Raw genomic sequence first — 20,303 nt, 5'->3', positions numbered from 1 at the left:
GGAAGGCGATGAGTGGAAGACAGCCATGTTCACGCCTCTGGGCACCTACGAATACAGAGTGATGCCGTTTGGATTGCAAAACGGTTCTCACTGTTTTCAAGCTTTCATGCATCATGTGTTGGCGTGACTCCTCTACAAGAAGTGCGTCTGCTTCCTGGATGACATCCTGATATTCTCCGAATCGCAGCAAGCACATGACCAAGACGTTCGGGAGGTGCTGAAGAGGCTGCAGCAGCATAGACTGTACGCCAAACTGGAGAAGTGCCAGTTCGACATGACGGAGGTGGATTTCTTGGGCTACAAGTTGTCGGACAAGGGGCTAGCCATGGACAGCGCCAAGGTTCGCGCGGTGTTGGATTGGAAGAGCCCGCGCAACCGGAAGGAGGTCCAGCGGTTTGTGGGCTTCGCCAACTTCTATCGCAAGTTTATCAAGGGGTTCGCGATGCAGACGGCGGCTATTACGGACACGCTAAGCTCCAAGAAAAAGAAATTCATCTGGACGGAGCAGGCGGAGCAGTCCTTTCAGGCACTCAAGCGTCTCTTCGCGTCGGAAGAGCAACTGCTGCATATCGACCCCAGCAGACCGATGCGGGTAGAGACAGACGCGTCCGATAGAGCCGTGGGAGCTGTCCTGCTGCAGAGAGACCCGCAGGGGGTCTGGAGGCCGGGAGCGTTCTACTCCAGAAAGCTCAGCAAGTCGGAGCAGAACTACACCATCTGGGACAGGGAGTTGCTGGCCATTCATGCAGCGTTCAAAGCGTGGAGGCATTTCCTGATCGGAGCCAAGCACACAGTGCAAGTCTGCACGGACCACAAGAATCTGGAGCACTGGCGCACGGCGCAGTTCCTGAACCAGAGGCAGATACGTTGGGCAGAGTTCTTTGCTGACTTTGATTTCCGAATAGAGTACGTCCCAGGCGACACCAACATCATGGCGGATGCACTGTCCCGAAAACCGCAATACCTCGAAGAGGCGACGCCAGCGGCAGCCATGCACATCTTCGCGCCAACAGCGTGGGCGTGCGCTTCAGCCACAGTAGACCTGGATGCGGTGCGGCGGGCGTTGCAGGGCGACTCATTCGCGCAGGCGAAGATGGCCGAGGTGCACAAGGGCACGGCGAAGAGCGACGAGTTCCAGATACGAGACGGCTTGCTCTTACGTAAAGGGGCCATCTACGTGCCGGGAGACCAACTTCGCGCCAAGGTACTGCAACAGTTGCATGACGCACCCACGGCCGGACACTTTGGCACAGAAAAAACGGTGGAATTAGTCGCAAGGGACTTTTGGTGGCCCAGACTGAGAGGGGAAGTCGCGGACTACGTCGCGAGGTGCGACACCTGCCAGAGGGCTAAGCCGGTGCACAAACCACCGGCGGGACTGCTGGAACCGCTGCAAACGCCGTTTGAACCGTGGGAGAGGGTGGCCCTGGACTTTGTCACGGATCTACCCAGCTCGAGAGGCAAGACAGCTGTACTAGTGGTGGTGGACTTGTTCACCAAGATGGCACATTTCATACCGTGTGCGAAGGTGGCCACGGCGGAACAAACAGCCAAACTGTTCATAGATCACGTGTTCAAAGTGCACGGGCTGCCGCGGTCTATACTGTCCGACCGCGGACGCCAGTTCATCTCGAATTTCTGGCAGAAGCTGATGGGCTTCCTGAACGTCAAGATCAACCTGACATCAGCGAGACACCCGCAGACCAACGGGCAAGCGGAGAGGGTCAATGCCATCATGCAGCAGTACCTGAGATGCTATGCCAATCAACAGCCTGCGACGTGGGTGGATTACCTGCCGCTCGCCGAGTTCGCCTACAACAACACGAAGCACGTGTCCACAGGGGTGACGCCGTTCTTCGCCAACAATGGGAGGAATCCCAGAACCTTCCCGGGACTGGAGAGAGTGGGGGAAGGGGAACCGCAGACGGCGGACGCTTTCGCGTCTGAGTTGCAGGAGGTCCACGATCAACTCCGACGGCAGCTGGAGCTAGCGAAGCACGCATACAAGGTGCAAGCTGACAAGCACAGGCGGGTTGGCGAAGAGATTCGAGTGGGAGACTGGGTCTGGTTGGCAGCCCACGCAGTGCCGACCAGATCGTTAGCCAAGAAGAAGTTGGGGCACAAGCAACTCGGTCCATACCAAGTCGAAGCACAGATCAACCCAGTAGCTTTCCGGCTGGTGCTGCCGGAGGGTTCCAGGATGCATCCAGTGTTCCACAGGTCGGTGCTCACTCCCTACAAGGCACCTCACAGATTCCAGGAACCAGGAACGGCACCGAGTCCGTCTCAGGAGCGGAGGGAGGCGGGGAGATTGCCACAGCAGGACCCCATCAACGAAGTCACGGAGATTTTGGACTCCAGATGGGGGGAAGAGGGAGTAGAATACCTCCTAGCCAGAGAGGGCACCCGGGCCAGTGCTAATAGCTGGGTGCCAGACTACGCTTTGGAGGAACCCCTGCTCAAGGACGAGTTTCATGCCCTTTTCCCACACAGACCCATGCCAGCAGGCTTCTTCGACGACTGGTTGTTCACGCCCACACTTTCCTCCAGCACGTTCCATGGATTCGACTCGGACGGGGAGCCCGCACCGGGCACCCGTTCCCCAGAGGGGTCACCGGAGGGTTCGGCATCAGACACCTCGTATTGGTGGGACGATCGACCAGAGGAGCAGTGGCGCCGGAGGTGGCTGGAGATGCCAGGTCGAGCGACCGACGCAGAGGCTGACATGGACGTGTTCGGGGAGGATCTTGGGTTCGAGCACGGCGGCACTGAAATGGAGGCGGAGCAGATCAACGTTGACGAACGCGAGGAGGAAGACTCGGAGGTCTTCAGTTGGCGGCCAGCGACGGGGAGCGAACTGTATCCGGCATTCACTCCCGTGATGATGGAGCACCCAGCACCCACACCTGAAAGTGGGGAGGGGGGAAGGGGGGGCTTCGAGGGGGGGATGGATGTCAGGGGTTCAGGAGCAGAGACGCAGAGAAGGGAGGAGACAGAGAGCGAGGGGGAGGAATACGAAGGAAGGATGAGTGGGGATGACGACCCGAGATCACCGAGCCTGTCCAGTGAGTCCGAGGATTCCCAGAAGGGAGCGCCAGCGGTCAGAGCAAGGGGGGAAAGCAGGGGGACACCCCAGGAAGAAGGGTCCAGAGAGGGATCAGAGAGCAGCAGTTGGAGATCGGGACCCACGTGCCCAGCCGGGAGCAGCGGGGAGAAAGGGGACCAGACATCGGGTTCCGGAGGCTTTCAGCAGGAGGGAGGGCATGAGTCAGGAGTAGTCACGCCCACCTCGGGGAGCGACGAAACGATCAAGAGGAAGGTAGAGAGTTGGGCGCGCGCGCCAAGTTCAAATGCAGCGGAAGCTGGCGCAGTAAGCAGCCCGGAGAGTGAGCCAGGTCCCAAAGCCCGCCGCAAGGAGGCGGAAGGGTCAGGGGGGTCCGCGTCAGAAGAGAGTAGGAAAGAAGAAACCCCGGGGGGCAGAAGGACCCAGAGACGGAAGGAAAGGCGCAGGAGGTGGAGCAAGGCTAGGGTATTAAGCTGGTGTGCTAGAGGCGGAGACTCAGATGGGTCTTCGCCGGTCTGACATAGAAGACGTAGGGCTGCACATTGCAGTTTGGAAATGGAACCTGTAACCCAATAAAAACTCTTTTAACATGAACGCTGGCTAACGTGGTCCTATGTGAGCTGGGACTGGGTAGCAGCCCTGACAATATGTGAGATCACATTAAGACTTTTTAAGAATTGCAGGAGTTAAAGCTCCTCTAGCCCTGCTTTTTTCTTTTTGTAAATTTAAATTTGTATGCTCTAGAGCAGGAATGTAGATGTCTTGACCACTGGCCGAACTGTTTGGGGCTGATGACAACTCCCCCATCACATTCGGAGGTCCACAGATTCCCAATCATTCCCCTAGAGTACTGTTTCTTTGTATGGAAATTGTTTGTTTTGTGAACATGTCCTACAAGGAAACATTAAACATTCTTGTCCTCAAGAAAGGAGAAGATTGAGAGAGAACATGGCAACACACTAACTTCTGATACTTAAAAGGCATGCCTGTCTGTAGTATATCTAAATCTGGAGTAACAAATTATGTTTACAAATTTGGGTGTGTTTACTTTTGTATTTCTTCTGTTTGTTTGTTTTTGTATTTGAAAATTGAAAAAAAAATGTTGTTTTTTTTTAAAAAATACCTGAAGAGCTTTCACACAGAGAACAAAAATACTTTTTTTCTCTGCTGCCATTGGGGGCAGGGCTAATGGGCTTAATCTACAAGAGGATTGATTTCAGCTCAACATTAGGAGAATCTTTTCGGCAGTGGTGGGCTTCACTGAAGGTCTTCAAGGAGAATGTGGGCAGTCATCTGTCCAAGATGCTCTCACTCCAGATTTTCTCCATCAAGTAAGCAAATGGACCTAATAACCTACAAGGGAAGAGCCCGTCTAACTTATGATTATAGGAACAGTATAAAACTATGGTGATAAATGATAGCTAAGGGGAAACTGAAGAGCTTGCCACATCCATCTGAAAACTTTAGTGCCAATAAATAAATTTTCATATAGGTTGTCCAAAATAAATTATTTGCTAGTAAAACTCTGGTTGCAATCCTTGCCTTAATATTAACAACAATTATAGCTTTACTACTGAGTTGAGATGTGGGTGGCGCTGTGGGTTAAACCACAGAGCCTAGGACTTGCCGATCATAAGGCCGGCAGTTCGAATCCCTGCGACGGGGTGAGCTCCCGTTGCTCGGTCCCTGCTCCTGCCAATCTAGCAGTTCGAAAGCACGAAGCACGTCAAAGTGCAAGTAGATAAATAGGTACCACTCCGGCAGGAAGGTGAACGGGGTTTCCGTGTGCTGCTCTGGTTCGCCAGAAGCGGCTTAGTCATGCTGGCCACATGACCCGGAAGCTGTCTGCAGACAAACGCCGGCTCCCTCGGCACATAGAGCGAGATGAGTGTGCAACCCCAGAGTCGGTCACAACTGGACCTAATGGTCAGGGGTCCCTTTACCTTTACAGGGTTGAGAACAAGAAGACCAACCGGATTCATTAATCCTAGCCTAATTAAAATATAACCACAAATTTAAATTGAGGGATTCATACTATAAAAGCAGGCACAGTTTATACTCTTTCATCTTAGGAGGAACAAAACAACGCACCTTTGAGTACAAGCTGCCTAGCTTGACTTAGGAAATGCATGTGCTTTGAGACATCAGGGGGGAAATCTGTTTCTGATTCTAAACTTTACATATTTGCTAAGAACATTGCCAAGAAAAGAATCCAAGGAATGTCCTTACATGTATACTACACACAAGACAACTGGTGAGGAAGCCATTGATGTCTTTTAAAAAAGAGAGATGATAAATCAGCATTTCTAGTACAGATCTTTCCTCTAGGGAGCAATAACCACATGCCCTGGATTTTTCAGGGATGGCCTCCAACATAACTTCTTACTATTATTAGCAGAAAAATATTCCTCCTGTCCTCCTTCCCCAAATCCACAGCTGTAAAATATGTAAGGCTGTGGCATATGCGTCTTTAAGTGCAGTCACTCAGCTTGCATACCTTCTTTACAGCACCCTCTGCATTTTCTTTACAATGAAGTCATTAAGTGATCTAGTCAAATAGAAGCTCTCTCTTCAACCCTGGCTAACATACTGTGTCTAATTTGACTTTACTTGAAAGTAACTTTGGAAATAAAAAAATATTTTCACCTCAATTCTCCTTTCCCATTCTCCCTAATCCAGTCTATATAGCTGCCTGATTTCAAAAAATATAGTATTTATCAATCTTTTTCACAAAGAATAATAACAAACCTTACACAAAGTAAAGATTTAGAAGGGAGCATAGCTGTGGTTCTTGTATAGACATTTTAAATTCCAGCATCATGACAGCCCTAGCATTCCAGTAGAAATGCTAGTATATTACAATATCCAGTGTGAAATATCCCCTCACAGAAGCTGAAGCTTACAGTATTACTAAATCCGCTTATGAGCTTGATTAAAATACATATGTTGTTGTATTTGCACCTGTGGGCGCACATGGAGGCCTTCATTGGAACCTACGTCCTCGTCCCTCCCCCGGTGACAGGGATTTTAAATACAACTACAGTGGTACCTCAGGTTAAGTACTTAATTCGTTCCAGAGGTCCGTTCCTAACCTGAAGCTGTTCTTAACCTGAAGCACCACATTAGCTAATGGGGCCTCCTGCTGCTGCCGTGCCGCCAGAGCACGATTTCTGTTCTCATCCTGAAGCAAAGTTCTTAACCTGAAGCACTATTTCTGGGTTAGCCGAGTCTGTAACCTGAAGCGTATGTAACCCAAGCTACCACTGTATGAAAGTGTCTACCTGGCAAGAGCAACATGGGGGAATACCATAATGAAGGCTCCGTTATTTCCAACTGCAAACAGTCTACCCACCAATTTCCCTACAGGAATCTTTGTGGGAAAGAGCCTGCCAAGGGAGATGCAAGAGATTCCTTGCAAACACTGATGAGGGGTGGGGGGTGGGGAAGATGATACAACAGGAAGCACAAATCACTGATGCTTCCTGCTGCCTTTGCTGGTCCTCTTTGAAAGCAGTCTGAGGTCCCCGGCCACATTATTAAGGGACAAAGGAGCAAGTATTAGCATACGTGAACACTTTTAAAGTGCCCATTGCAGCAAACAAAAGTGTTGTTTTTAAAGAGGTAGGTGCAGATGAATCCTTGTGCAAACATTTTGGAGGTGTAGCTAGGGGTTCAGGTCAGGCCAATAAAGAAAAGAGAAGTGTTTTTTATTATTATTATTTAAAATAAACAAAAATAATCCAGTAACAATAAAAATGTATTTTAAAAAGCAACAACAACTGTGATGACAGCATTCTGAGATCATCAGTTAATAATGCTTTATACAAATTGGTATATATTAGGGAGAAATGGAGGCAAGTATGTGGTTTTTTGGGGAGACTGTTTTTATTATATATTTTGTGGTTTTTTATTTTTATTTTGTTCTGTGAGCCGCCCTTAGACCTCTGGGTATAGGACAGAGTGTGTGTGTGTGTGTGTGTGTGTGTGTGTGTGTACACACACATACATATACAATATGCATCACATCCCACTGAACATGAGGAAATGCCCTAGCTTACAATGAACACAGGAATTCTGAAATCCATGGTCATTAATAATAATATTTCCCTCCATTGAAAACATCATATATCATATACAGCTGTTAGCACAGAAAGAAACATAAAAGGGAGCTTTTATTATTAGCTTAACTAGTAATTTGGTTATATTTTGAAATAAGTTTGAATTCAGTACATTGTAAAAATTATTATCTTTACTTCTAGTCACATCAACAAAAAGCACACACACTTAAAGTGAAGAGCCACTGATTTCTATTAACAATTTAACATCTCTGAATTATTCCAATAGCAGAAACACCAAGCCTAAGGAAATTCACATATACTTTGGGCAGGAGTTTTTTTAGAAAGGTGAACATTGTGTGTGTGTGTGTGTGGTGTGTGTGCGCACGCACGCACACACACTACTACTTAATCTAAAATAGGACTCAAAGTTAATACCAAATTTTATAAAGAAACTAACTTGTAGTAATGTTGCCTCTGTGCTTGATCACATTAACACACTTATCAACATTCACCATGAAAAGAAATAACTGGCATAGTTTGGTTTTGCATTTATATAATGACAAAAAAATTCATCATTCTCTCCAGGCATTCATTAGACCTCATACTGTTTTGAAAATAATTAAATGAAGGTATTGTCTGACAGATCCTATTAACTAGCATGGTCAGTGCACATGCTTCATCCAATAAATTGTTCCTAAAGTTCCTACAACGCAGACAATGCTTTTTCAAATGCTTGGTAGGCTCAGCAAATTGAAACCTACAGAGCAAGCTTGCTCTTTTGTATGGGAAAGGATTACACATAGCATTCGAAGGATTCCAAGCAGGAATGAGTCTTCCCTCTGCTAATAAAGCACAAAGGGTTATGTAGATCTGTGCTGCCCTCTGACTCAAGAACAAGACTAAAGATTAAACTTCTCATAAACTTCTGAGAGTTGTAAAAGAGGGCTGCTAGCCTGTGGTTGCGGGGGGGGGGGGGGACGACGACAGCAACAGCTATACAGGAGAGTAGCATAACTTCCAAAAAGTCCCCTTACCTTTCAGGCAAAACATCCTGGGACTGTTCCATGGAGGGAAGTGAAAGGGTCCTGTTTGCAGAGAGTGCAGTGCACCAGTGCTAGGTACAGCTGTTCCCCAGTCCGCCCCATTCAAGCGCACAGCCGAGAAGCATGGCAGCGAGCCAACTCCTGCTGCTATAGGAAGCTGCTGCCCAACCCACTGATTTCTAAACAACACTGTGGAACGTCCCCATCTCCCACCTCCTCTCATTCCAAAAAAGAAAAAAAAAGGGGGGGTCCAGCCACTCTATTTAAGAAGGGAGAGAAAGACAACTGCGCCTCTTCAGCCACGCCTAGCACAATACAAACCTAAATACATTTGTTTTATCTCCTTTGTCAGCGCTTTCGCACTGAAAACAGCTCATATTCATCTACTGGTCAGCATCAGGAAAAATAAATCACCCTTAATCTACCTCAGCAGTTTCCTATGAATTGCCAAATTCTGGCTCTTTGTAACTTACTTTTTTTTGTAATTGCTCTGGAATGTGTTACTTTTGAAGTGCTTTATTTGGCTAGTTTTCATATTATATGCATGTGCGCGCACACAAAGAGAGGCTTATGGTGCAAGTAAGGAAAACAAACAATCAAGAGCCAATTGTTATTACACTTGAATGTCACCAATGGTTTCCTGCAAACCTAAGGTGTCCTGTGAAAATACTAGAACTAGGCACAGCCCAAACATGAACTTACGGTAAGCACACTTTAAAAATCACTGTTTGTCCCCACTGTTTTTGCATATTGTTGATTATGTCTTGAACTGGATTTGGGATGTTTAATTGACTTTTTTGTACTTCTTTTATTGACAGTATTCTATATCTGTGATAACAATTTTTTTTAAAAAAAAAAAAGACAGAAGAGCCATTTTGTTCTCTGAGTAAAGTTGAAACTACACAAAATAGCGGTAGAGCCTTCTTTTCATGCTCACTAGCGGTTCCTTGTCATCCTGGAAAAAAAGTGGCAAGTGGGGTGCAGCAGTCAAGTGGGACTGTTGTTGTTCAACACCTTTATAAAGGACTTGGATGAAGGAATTGAGGGCATGCAAATGACACCAAACTGGGGGGGGGGGTAGCCAATGATGAAGACAGAATTGGGATTCAGGATGACCTTAAAAGATTAGAAAACTGGGCCAAAACTAACAAAATGCATTTCAATAGGGACAAATGTAAGATTCTGCACATACCGGTAGTTAGGAAGAATCAGCTGCACAAATATAAGAAGGTGAACACCTGGATTGCCAGTGGATTGCCAGGACATGCAAAAAGGAACTAGGGGTCTTAATAGACCACAAGCTTAACAAGAGTCAACAGTGTGATGCACCAGCAAAAAAAGTGAAAGTTATTCAGCAAAAGTATAGTGTCCCTGTCAAGAGAAATAACAGTCCCGCTCTATTCTGCCTTGGTCAGACCACACCTCGAGTCCTGTGTCAAGTTCTGGGGAGCACAATTTAAGAATGATATTGACAGGCTGGAATGTGTGCAGAGGAGGCAACCAAGATGATCAAGGGCCACATCGAAGATGGAGCAAACTGGCTTTCTCCTGCTCTGGAGTCTTGGACCCGAACTAATGGCTTCAAGTTACAAGAAGGAGATTCTGACTAAAAATCAGGAAGAACTTTCTGGCAGTAAGAACTGTTCAATAGCGAAATGGATGCCTACAGTATGTGGCGGACTCTCCTTCATTGGAGATTTTTAAGCAGAGGTTGGATGGCCAACCACTTGATGAGTTCTAGTTGAGATTCCTGCATTGCAGGGTTGGACTAGATCAGGCATAGGCAAACTCAGCCCTCCAGATGTTTTGGGACTGCAACTCCATCATCCCTAGCTAACAGCACCAGTGGTCAGGGATGGTGGGAATTGTAGTCCCAAAACATCTGGAGGGCCGAGTTTGCCTATACCTGGACTAGATAAACCTCGGTGTCACTTTCAACTCTATAATTCTATGTTTCTATGAAAAGTTGTGCAACATGAGGCAATGGGTATGATTTCAGGTGGGAAAGGATAATTAAATTTTCCTCTGCCTACTGCCTGCCTGCCTCCCTCCCCATTTTTACCTACTAAAGCCCATTCCCAGTCCCATTCATTGTCTCCCATCTCTGCCCCAGAAGAAGCACAATACAACATAATACTAATGAGTGATACAGTGTATATATGAGCAGTTTCTATGATACTACCATATACCTCAGAATGTCCATGTTGTTATAACTAAAGTTTAGAACCACAATGGAAAAAAATTCATAATGAAAACTGTTCATACCGCTTGAGGATGAAAAAACCAACATCTTCAAAGTGTTTAACATAAGGAATAAAACAATTACATTATCAGGTATTTTGAGCATGGAATTTTCCAAGGCCACGCGCCTTTCCAAAGCCAGCAACAACACTCTTCTCCACTTGTGAGTCCCAACAACTGGTATACAGAGGCATATTGCCTCCAACAGTGAACATGAAAACATAGCCTTATCCTCCATGAGTTAGTGTAATACTATTTTAAAGAAGAGGGGAAGTAGTTACAGTCATGTGGGCCTTGGGACTGTGGCAGCAGAAAGGGCACAGGAAAATATATGGGTTTCAGAGATGTGATCATGGGTTAGTGCTGTAATGGGGACTATTTGCTGTGATATGTGAAGGGCTACTAAAATAATAATTTCTTGTGAGTTTAATGCTGTTAAAACAGAAAGGAAAAGTGCAGATTATTTGCTATGCTACTTCTCTGGGAAGTTGTCCAAAACATTACAGTTTGCACATGCACCAACACACAGTGTTGGAATAAGGATTTGGATCAGAGCCATTGGAGTTGGCTAAGTAGAGTCTTTTAAAAATGTGTTCATTAATTACCTGGAAGAAAAAAATAAACAACACATTAATGATGTTCCTAGGAGACAATAGGCTGGGTTGAAGCTGTGAAGACCAGTACAAATCTTTAAGTAACCACCCATAAGTGAAATGACAGTGAATGTTTACAGGATAAAATGCAACATAATAAAAACTGAACAAAACAGAGACCTAAAATCCAGTAAGATTTTTTGCGAGGATGAAAAATTAGGATAAAAATTGCCTTGCTAACATGCTCAACATGGCCTGCAATTATCTATCACCATCAACAGCTTTTGTTTGGTCACAGTTAGGTAACTAACTGTGGATTTTAGTGTTGTTGTTTTCTATAATACAGGTATGCATACATGAAGTTTATAGGACTAGTATACATATTTAAAAGCATTTTAGCAATGACTGAAGAAGCCCTTATTCAAAAAAGAGGCCAGCTCCCTTACATTAGTGTGAACAGTGGGGTTGCTTTTGTAACCAGTCTGATTTGCAGTAGTTGAAGGGTTCATGATGTCTTATCTCCATGCCCTGAAGAAATTCATCCACTACCTACTATTATGGCATATCCATCAACAGTCCTGATTTGACCGGGACATCCTGGAATTACAGAAGCCATCCCGGCTTCTGATTGGATGTCCCATAGAACAGAACATGTTGGCAGCTGATAAGCCCAGGCTTTCCTGAGTTGCTTGGGTGTTCTTTGTGAGTTATGTGCACTGTATCTGGGAAGTTCCACTAGGTGCAAATGGCAAGGAAACATGGTTTAGTATTCTGGGTGGCCATACCACAATTATGGCTACATCACAAAAATAACATGCTCTTTGTCTACAGCTTTCTGAAAGTGAAATCTGAATGTTTTCATATTATTATATAGTTCTGAACAAAGATATGGTAGAAAGATACAGTAGATTTCAGTCCAAAAGACTGTGGTCACATCTACATCTTACATTTAAAGCACATGACTTCCCCCCCAAAAGAATCCTAGGAACTGTAGTTTGTTAAGGGTGTTGGGACCTGTACTCCTGTGATAGGTAAACTTCACTACCTAGGATTCTTTGAGGAAAGCCATCTGCCTCAAATGTGTTTTAATTGTATGGTGAGGATGAGACCTGGGACCTTAGGGTAAAGGGACGGTAATAAATAAAGTGGTGATATGCATAGATGTGTCTATATTTTGGGATGTGGTCGTAAAATAATAGAATTGTAGAATTGATAAGGACCACGAGGATAATCTAGTCCAACCCACTCAATGCAGGAATCTTTCATCCAACGTAGGTCCCACAGTTCTGAGATTAAGAGTCTCATGCTCTATTGACTGACCTATCATTAGGACTTCTCTATTCCTATCCAACTTTAACTTACCCCATTTTTCCACAAGTAGCCTCTAGGTCTGCCACTACCCACCACTTTTTAAATATGAACAGTTCAAACAAAGAGTAATGCCTCAGAGAGTTTGTGATGAGTCAAGAAAGATATGTGCAAGCTCACAGTTCCGAACAGGTTTGTAAGTTTCAGCCCAAGGCATTCCCTATTTGTGTAGATATGGTGAAATTTTGAACCAAGTTCAAAGGCACAAGAGAATAATTATAGTTTCTTCTTCCCCATGTTATGTTTGTAGGGAAATGCTGTATTTTGGACTTTGTAATTTTGTTACATTATAGAAGTGAAAGTAAAGTTGTCATAGTACTACTGTTGTCGATCTTTTTAAAATGTTGATTTGTATGACTTCCTGTTTTGAACATGCTAGCGGTAGCCTTTAATGTTTCAGCCCTGTGGCCTACCTTTAACACAAACATGCATTGGAGGATTCATTTCCATTTATTTTTTTTTTACCATACATTTGCATTGTAGTAGGTCAGGTTGTGAAACGGTAATGGGTTCCAATCCATTAGCTGACAACCAATGTGTGCTAGGCTAATTTATGTGGCTGAAGTGAAATTGAGAAATGATGTAGATAAGGTGCTGGCGGTAATACATATGATCACATGCCCTCTGACCTCAGTCTCTCCTGGCTTACTAAATCTAGCAGAGGGTTGACTGGTTGGGTCCAGAGAACAGTTAATGCTTCCTTGCGTAAGGGTACCCTGCTGCCTTGAAACTGACCATAGACCCCTTAGACTGGAACTAGTATTGCAGTCACAAACACTCGATTTTGGGGGAAGGTGGTGGAGAGGGGTTGTGGTGGGGCAGCTACAAGCATTCTTGGATGATGCAGACTATTTAGATCCATTTCAATCTGGATTGAGGCCTGGCCGTGGGATTGGTCACAATGAGAGATGACCCCTGTAGAGAGCAAGGAAGGAGGAATGCAACCTTGTTCTTGTTTCTTATTTTGCTTGTCAGATTTTCATACCATTAACTATGGTATCATACTAGGCTAGCTCTGAGAGGTTCCAAGTTTACCTTCAGGACCATGTCCAGAGAGTTACGTTGGGAGACTGCATTTTAGCTCCCTGGCAGCTGTGTTACCGGGTACTGCAGAGCACAACCTTATCTGCAATGCTATTTAATATCTATATGAAGCCACAGAAATGGTTGTTTGGTGTCTGGGGACAAGTCGCCATCAGTATGCTGATGACACCGAGTTCTATTTCTCCGTAACATCTGAATCGGGAGAGCCTGGTAAGATGGATGAGAGAAAAGCAAGCTGAGGTGAAATTCTGGCAAGATGGCAGCACTATGGATAAGTAGTTCCCATGACTTAACTGCAGTTAATTACAGTGTAAGAAAAAAGTATGACAGTAATCTACCAAATCTGCTAAATGCATAACTACAACAAAAAAACACAGCCATTCATATACCGGTACCTCATTTATATTTAGACACATGCCAAACCAAAACAGTAGGGCAAGCAGACAAAAAATGCAAGGGAAGGAAGAAATGGAGACAGTGATCTTCATTTGAGATTTATACCAGCAGGAAAAGGCCTTTCTTTTGCCCTGGGGACGGGTCAGCAGGTGCAGCTAATCAGGCAAAGTATATTACTGTGCCTGACCGTGTTGTCTTCCAGCAGGGGAACATGATTTAAGTTGGTAATCATTAAATCAGGCCTGCCAATTTAAAAGCATGATCCTTTAACGTATGGCAAATAGACGTGCTCCATCTATCACATGTCTAATGGTGAACCACACAAACACATATTGGAAAAGCCAAGAAATCTACTGCTATTACAAAGTTAACCATACAACATGGAGGCACTTAAAAATTACTTGCCTATCATGCTCTTCTTAAATATCTAGTGCTAAATATTCATATTGGTCTCCCTGGGCCATCCAGTCATTAAACAATCATACCAATGCTCAGTAGTATAGCGGTACATTTTTTTGAAGTAAAGGAGCTCATTATGACTGCCCAGCTAGCTATCTACACTCCCAAGGAGAATCCAAAAATGCAGACAGCTGTATCTATATGTCTATATCTATGTCTATATACATAGACACACAGAACAGCAGCTCTACCTAACACCCACATTTATTAAGATCAACATGACTGCAATTTAAGCTAAGAACAAGTTAAATCAGATCTATACGCAGAATATTTCTATATAGGAATTTTTATCCTCAAGCATTCTGCTAAGTGACATTTTTGAAAGAAATCTTAAAGTTCAAAGGAATCAAACAAAAACAAATCACTATGGCCAGCTAAGATACAACCTAAAAGTAGCTTTAAAAAAAACAAAAAACAATTCCTAGAATTCTGAAAACTCTTGGAATGCCAGTGCCCAATTCCAGCAGTTGAATGAATAAATCACAGAGAGAACAGTATTGACATGCCAGTTTCTAAAAATATGAGGGGAAAGCACTAATACTGCTAATTTAGTTGAGAGGATATTTTTCCCCCAAGCATATTCCAAATTTAACATGCTGATAACAGTCCAAATCAAGACTGAAATATACTCTTTGAAACCACCGCAAGCCTAACCCATAGTTTTAGCATGTCTAAGTTAACATTTATTGTCAATACAACATAATTATCCAAACTAGCCATGTGATTATGGCATTGCATACCAAACCACAAGTACTTATTACTCTGGAATTTTAAGCAATTGCTAGCATTAAAAATGATTTGAGTTTTGAAATTTGCATCAGATGGGTGTGGGCACATAAGGGAAGGAGGGACAGACAAAACTATTCCCTACACAGTTTTGCAAACAGGGGGAGGGAGCATGTGGCCCTCCAAATGTTGCTTGACTACAGTTCCCATCATCCATGACCACTGGGAATGCTGGCTGCGGCTGATTGGACTGGAGTCCAATAACTGCTGGGGGTTCCCCATCCCTGCTGTTATCAACATTATGTACTTCCCTAAATTTACAACTTAATGACAGAAACCACATATGAATTGAGTTCCAATAGTTGTTTTAAGTTGTTATAATCTTCTTCTTTGACCACCAGCTCCTGCCCCCACGGCTTTTACCCAGGAGAAAATTGGCAGAGAAGTAGGTGTGCTGGCTTGAGATGATGCTTACTGAAGGCACCCCAAGTGCTTTCAGGCAGCAGTGACCAAGCTTCCTTGTCCCCATCCTCTGCTCATCTTCCCTATTCAGACAATGAAAGGGCAGTGTAGAAGGTTGTCAATGTGGCCAAGCATCTTCAAGGTTTTCCACCAAACAACCTGGACCCCACCATACTGCCGTCAAAAACTCCCTAGCTCTCCTCCCAACTTTGGGGTATATTCGACTGACTTACTTCAAAGTTAGCAGTCCAGCTGCTCATCACCCTCACCAGACACCAATGGTACACTGAGAATAGCAAACAGAACTGCTGAATCTTTAACTACTGGTCTTACTTAGAGGTGTGGTTCAGATGCAATGATCTTGGTTCACTACACCATACTTTACTAGACCACAAACAAGCACTGGGGGGGGGATGGGGTATTCAACATTTTAGTCAAAGCAGACCCACTGAAATTAATGAGCATGACTAAGTCTGTTAATTTCAATGGGTTGACTCAGTTTCCATGCCAGGGCTGTAGTAAGAGCTTAACTCACATATTCCCAGTTTAGATGTATCAGGAAACTTTTACATCTGGAGTTATAATATAAAAGGTGATATATAACTGGGAATATAAAAGCTGTTCTTCATCAGTTTGAACCAATGACTCCTTATTCCTGCATAAAGACCTTCTTAAGCAATTACAGTAGCTGAAGTCATATACAGTGGTACCTCGGGTTAAGTACTTAATTCTTTCCGGAGGTCCGTTCTTAACCTGAAACTGTTCTTAACCTGAAGCACCACTTTAGCTAATGGGGCCTCCTACTGCCGCCGGAGCACGATTTCTGTTCTCATCCTGAAGCTAAGTTCTTAACCTGAGGTACTCTTTCTGGGTTAGCGGAGTCTGTAACCTGAAGCGTATGTAACCTGAAGCGTATGTAACCCGAGGTACCACTGTAGTACCTGGAAGTCTTACAACACAAGAAATATTCTAAACAGCAGTGAAAGGGAGCGTAATGGGGGTGGGACAGAGCAGGGAGGGTGTGGAACTGGGAGGAGCAGGTTTTTACACGCTCTGCTGATGCATGCAGGGCTCAGCAACACAACCCCCATGCAAAATGGTTTTTGCCTGTATTAAATGAAGCAGGTGGCAGCCAACAGATACCTCAAACCAGTGCTTAACACAGAACACAAGTTGGGTTAATTTCATTACACATACATTTGATTAAGGGAAGCAAAGTCATTATGGTGTATTTATTTTTGCTCTGCAAAAATATGCCTGTTTCAATTTTTTACAGTTTGCTAAATGCATAACTCATAAAGTAGCTTAGATATAGCCTCCTCTCCCTACCCCACCACTAGCCCAAAGATTCATCTCAATGGCTATCAAAAACAACCTATTTCTCCCTTTTCACAGTTCTGCAGCACTTGAAACCATGTCAAATTTTACTAAATTGTCAAGAAACGATTCTCTTCAGGAAGGAGTACTGTATGTAGACTGTCACAGGCAGACATCTCAGATTTTATGGAAACCGCAATTCTCCATGGCTTCCTGGTACAGTTATATTATCTGCACGAGACAAAATGAATGTAAAAGATTGTCATGTATGACATCTATAGGCCATAGAATAGCAATATTCAGTTATAGATCTTATAATTCAGATATATTACAAGCAAAATCAAGTGCACAAACTCACTTGGTCCCACCCATATCCAGTTTTTTAATTATCCTTCCCCTGCTTCACACTAAAAAAAACAACCCTTTTTTTTTAAAAAAAAAAATCCACCATGCACTGCAGTCTCTATTATTACAAGTGATTCAAGCTTTTATAGTTGCTGTCCAATTACAGGGGAAAAATGATTCTCTCCTCCCATCCCTTACTGTGCTCTATACAATGGACTTCTTTATTTTATATAAGTCGAGTGTAGAATAATGCTGCAATCAAAATCAATGCACTATGTTCACACACCCCACCTCTCCCCCCCCCCACTGTCTGACTGTGTGAATGCTCATTAAAAGAAAAACTAGGGCTTGCAAGAAAGGCTAGAGGAATTGTAATGAACAAGAGAGAATATAAATCTTACTGGGACAATACATAACATACCGATGTGTAACATATTACACATGAGAACATTTGTTTTGCCATCCCTTTAAAATTAAAAACAAAAAAGTAAACTGCCTACAGAAGATCCATATACAATTTTTGAAGTACTGAAGCAGCAGTGTTCAAGCAAATAAGCTATTATCTGAGTTTATCCTCATAGTACTCCAGCAAATCTTGAATAAATTGTCTCCTTCTCTCCCCTCTTCCCATTTGTGTGTTTTTGAACTTAAATTCAAGCCAGAGTTTTCTGTCCAAAATCAGTAAAATACTGTATATAGGAAACTCTTAAACCAGAGGGCAGCTGCACTAATTTGCTCACTCTCAATCAGCACTAAAACTAATGTAACATTTTTCCAGAAAAATGTATAATTTATTCATACAATCTGAAAAAATGCACTACAAATTAAAAGTGGTGCATGTACCTATTTTATTATTATTATCATTATTGTCACACCAAGCATCAGTGCACAATCAGTGTTGGGGTGCTTTAAAAGTGTTTGTTGATCCTTCATTTATGCCAAAGTTTTTATTTATTTTTTAAGTCTAGCCTGCAACTTAGCAGTCAGTCCCATGAATGGGGATCTTGTTCAGAATATATGAACTCTTCAAAGGGGGGAACACTGGAAGAGATTAATTAATTACATTTGTAGATGTACGTTTCTTTCAAGAGCATGTGTGCATTTTCTGATATTTGCATTTTATTTTCAGAACATTTCAGAACAACACCTTGAAGTGAATTAGTTGAAAAGCAGTCCAATTGTTAGTTTTATGGTTCTGCGAGTTTTATATCCAAGTGGGAATTTGAACTTTCAAGTTTCCATGCACCAAATCCACTATATCACATGGGTTGGGGGTTTTTTGGCTATTTTTCACAAGAGAAATAACCTCCCATCACCTTTGCACGCTTTACTCAGACTTGCCATTCTCATCTGGAGTTGCTGTTCTTTACCCAACCAACTCTAGTCCTAAGGTTTTTCCGCTTGACTTGGGAATTTCCTACAGCCAGGACTACAACGAAGTTACACTGGGAGTTTCCCATAGCGTGGTAGACTTGCCTTAGGGCACTTGTGTAACATAATGCTCTGAGCTCACAAACAGACCTTTTAAAGGAATCATATGAGAAAGCAGATGAGAAAGATTAGTCATCTATTGCAGTTTTCTGCTGATGAATCAGTGCACAGGACACAAGTCTAGGATCCTGTTGCAAACATGTCCATGAAACATTGTTTCCTCCATGTAATGTTCCTATACAGAGGTACTTGTGATTGGTCCAAACGTGGGCCATGAAAATACTCTCAAGATGCTTAAGCAAGAACTCCTTTCTTTATGCAACCTTATTTACATTGGCCAGCTGCTAATGTCTTTTGTTGAAAATAATCAACAGTTTTTAACCCGATTTGACTAAAGATCCAAAGGTTTCACAAGGAGTAGCAATGAATTTCACATTGGTCCTGGTACAGTGCAAGTCACTTATAGCAGACTAATCTGCACAGAATACACATTGCCAGGCCACTTTACTCCTTGAAAGTTTCCCCCTGGGAGCCCCATAGTTTTGAGAGGTTTAACCAAACACCTCTCCATACTGCCAAAACTTTAAAAGGCTTTTCAACTTCCAAATGTAAACATAGCACAGGGCAGCTCAGTAGATAATCACACCTAATTGAGTGGTTAGCTCCACATAAAGGGACAAGAATGTAGGCATCATTAGCTTGTTGTGTTCTAATTCAGTTTCAGTGTATGATTATTGAGGTTTGGCTGGACTAACGGTGAATGTATTTAAGAAGAGAGCACTCATAATTAAAGGGTGCGTCCCAACTAAAAAAAAACAACCTCACAGTATCCTTTACTCATAAGAGTGACATCCAAGGGTCACAGAGCCTGAAATTTCAGGTCTGACTTTATCAGCTGTCACTGCAAACTTACTCTCTCCCACCCCTACTCAAATCTGTTGAACAAGAGAGGAACAAAACAGAATAAAAACAGACCATAAGAGTACCTAATACAGGACACAGAAGGGGATAAGCATCTCAGAAATTGAATAGTGCAGTTTGCTGGCACTTCTATTAGCTAAAGGGTAAAGGAACCCCTGACCAATAGGTCCAGTTGCAAATGACTCTGGGGTTGCGGCACTCATCTCACTCTATAAGCTGAGGGAGCCGGCGTTTGTCTGCAGACAGCTTCCGGGTCATGTGGCCAGCATGACTAAGCCGCTTCTGGAGAACCGGAGCAGCGCACGGAAACGCCATTTACCTTCCCACCGGAGGGGTACCTATTTATCTACTTGCACTTTGACGTGCTTTCAAACTGCTAGGTTGGCAGAAGTTGGGACCGAGCCACGGGAGCTCACCCCGTCACAGGGATTCGAACTGCCAACCTTCTGATCGGCAAGTCCTAGGCTCTGTGGTTTAACCCACAGCGCCACCCGCATCCCTGGCACTTCTATTAGCCATCCATAAAAGTACAACAAGCTTCAGAGCAAAAAACACCACTACCAATGCCAAAGCCAGGATCCAGGTAAGGGTCTTGCTGTCCTGAGGCCCCTTTCACGAACACATGCAGCATCAAAACAACATGTTCTCCCATTTTCACTTTCTAAACCAAGAGCAGGATGCTTTAAAAAAAGGACTTTTGGTCTGATCCAGCAGGGTTGTTCTTTACGAAAACTTTATAAAAGTACCTTACTACCACCCACAATGCGCTCTTTTAAAACATACTTTTGAACATTGGTGTGCTATTTGCTCACTGGTTTTTTATGGAATCTACTAT

At 43.8% G+C, this 20,303-nt stretch overlaps 1 protein-coding gene across 8 annotated transcripts in view; it reads right to left on the bottom strand.

The window, feature by feature from the left end:
- Positions 1–20,303, bottom strand: part of NHSL1 (NHS like 1) — a 142,914-nt gene that overhangs the window by 71,674 nt on the left and 50,937 nt on the right. Inside the window, exon 1 of one of the 8 annotated variants that reach the window (XM_082215878.1) lies at positions 8,157–8,293. The exons of the other annotated variants lie outside the window; for them this stretch is intronic. Coding sequence (XP_082072004.1) covers positions 8,157–8,172 — 16 coding nt within the window. The 5' untranslated portion in view covers positions 8,173–8,293. Of the gene's footprint in view, positions 1–8,156; positions 8,294–20,303 lie in introns of those variants that run through there. 8 annotated transcript variants of the gene reach the window in all.

Source organism: Podarcis vaucheri (genome assembly GCF_965113315.1).
Source record: "Podarcis vaucheri genome assembly, chromosome: 3".
NCBI classification, from domain to species: domain Eukaryota; kingdom Metazoa; phylum Chordata; class Lepidosauria; order Squamata; family Lacertidae; genus Podarcis; species Podarcis vaucheri.
This window is presented reverse-complemented; position numbering and strand designations above follow the sequence as displayed.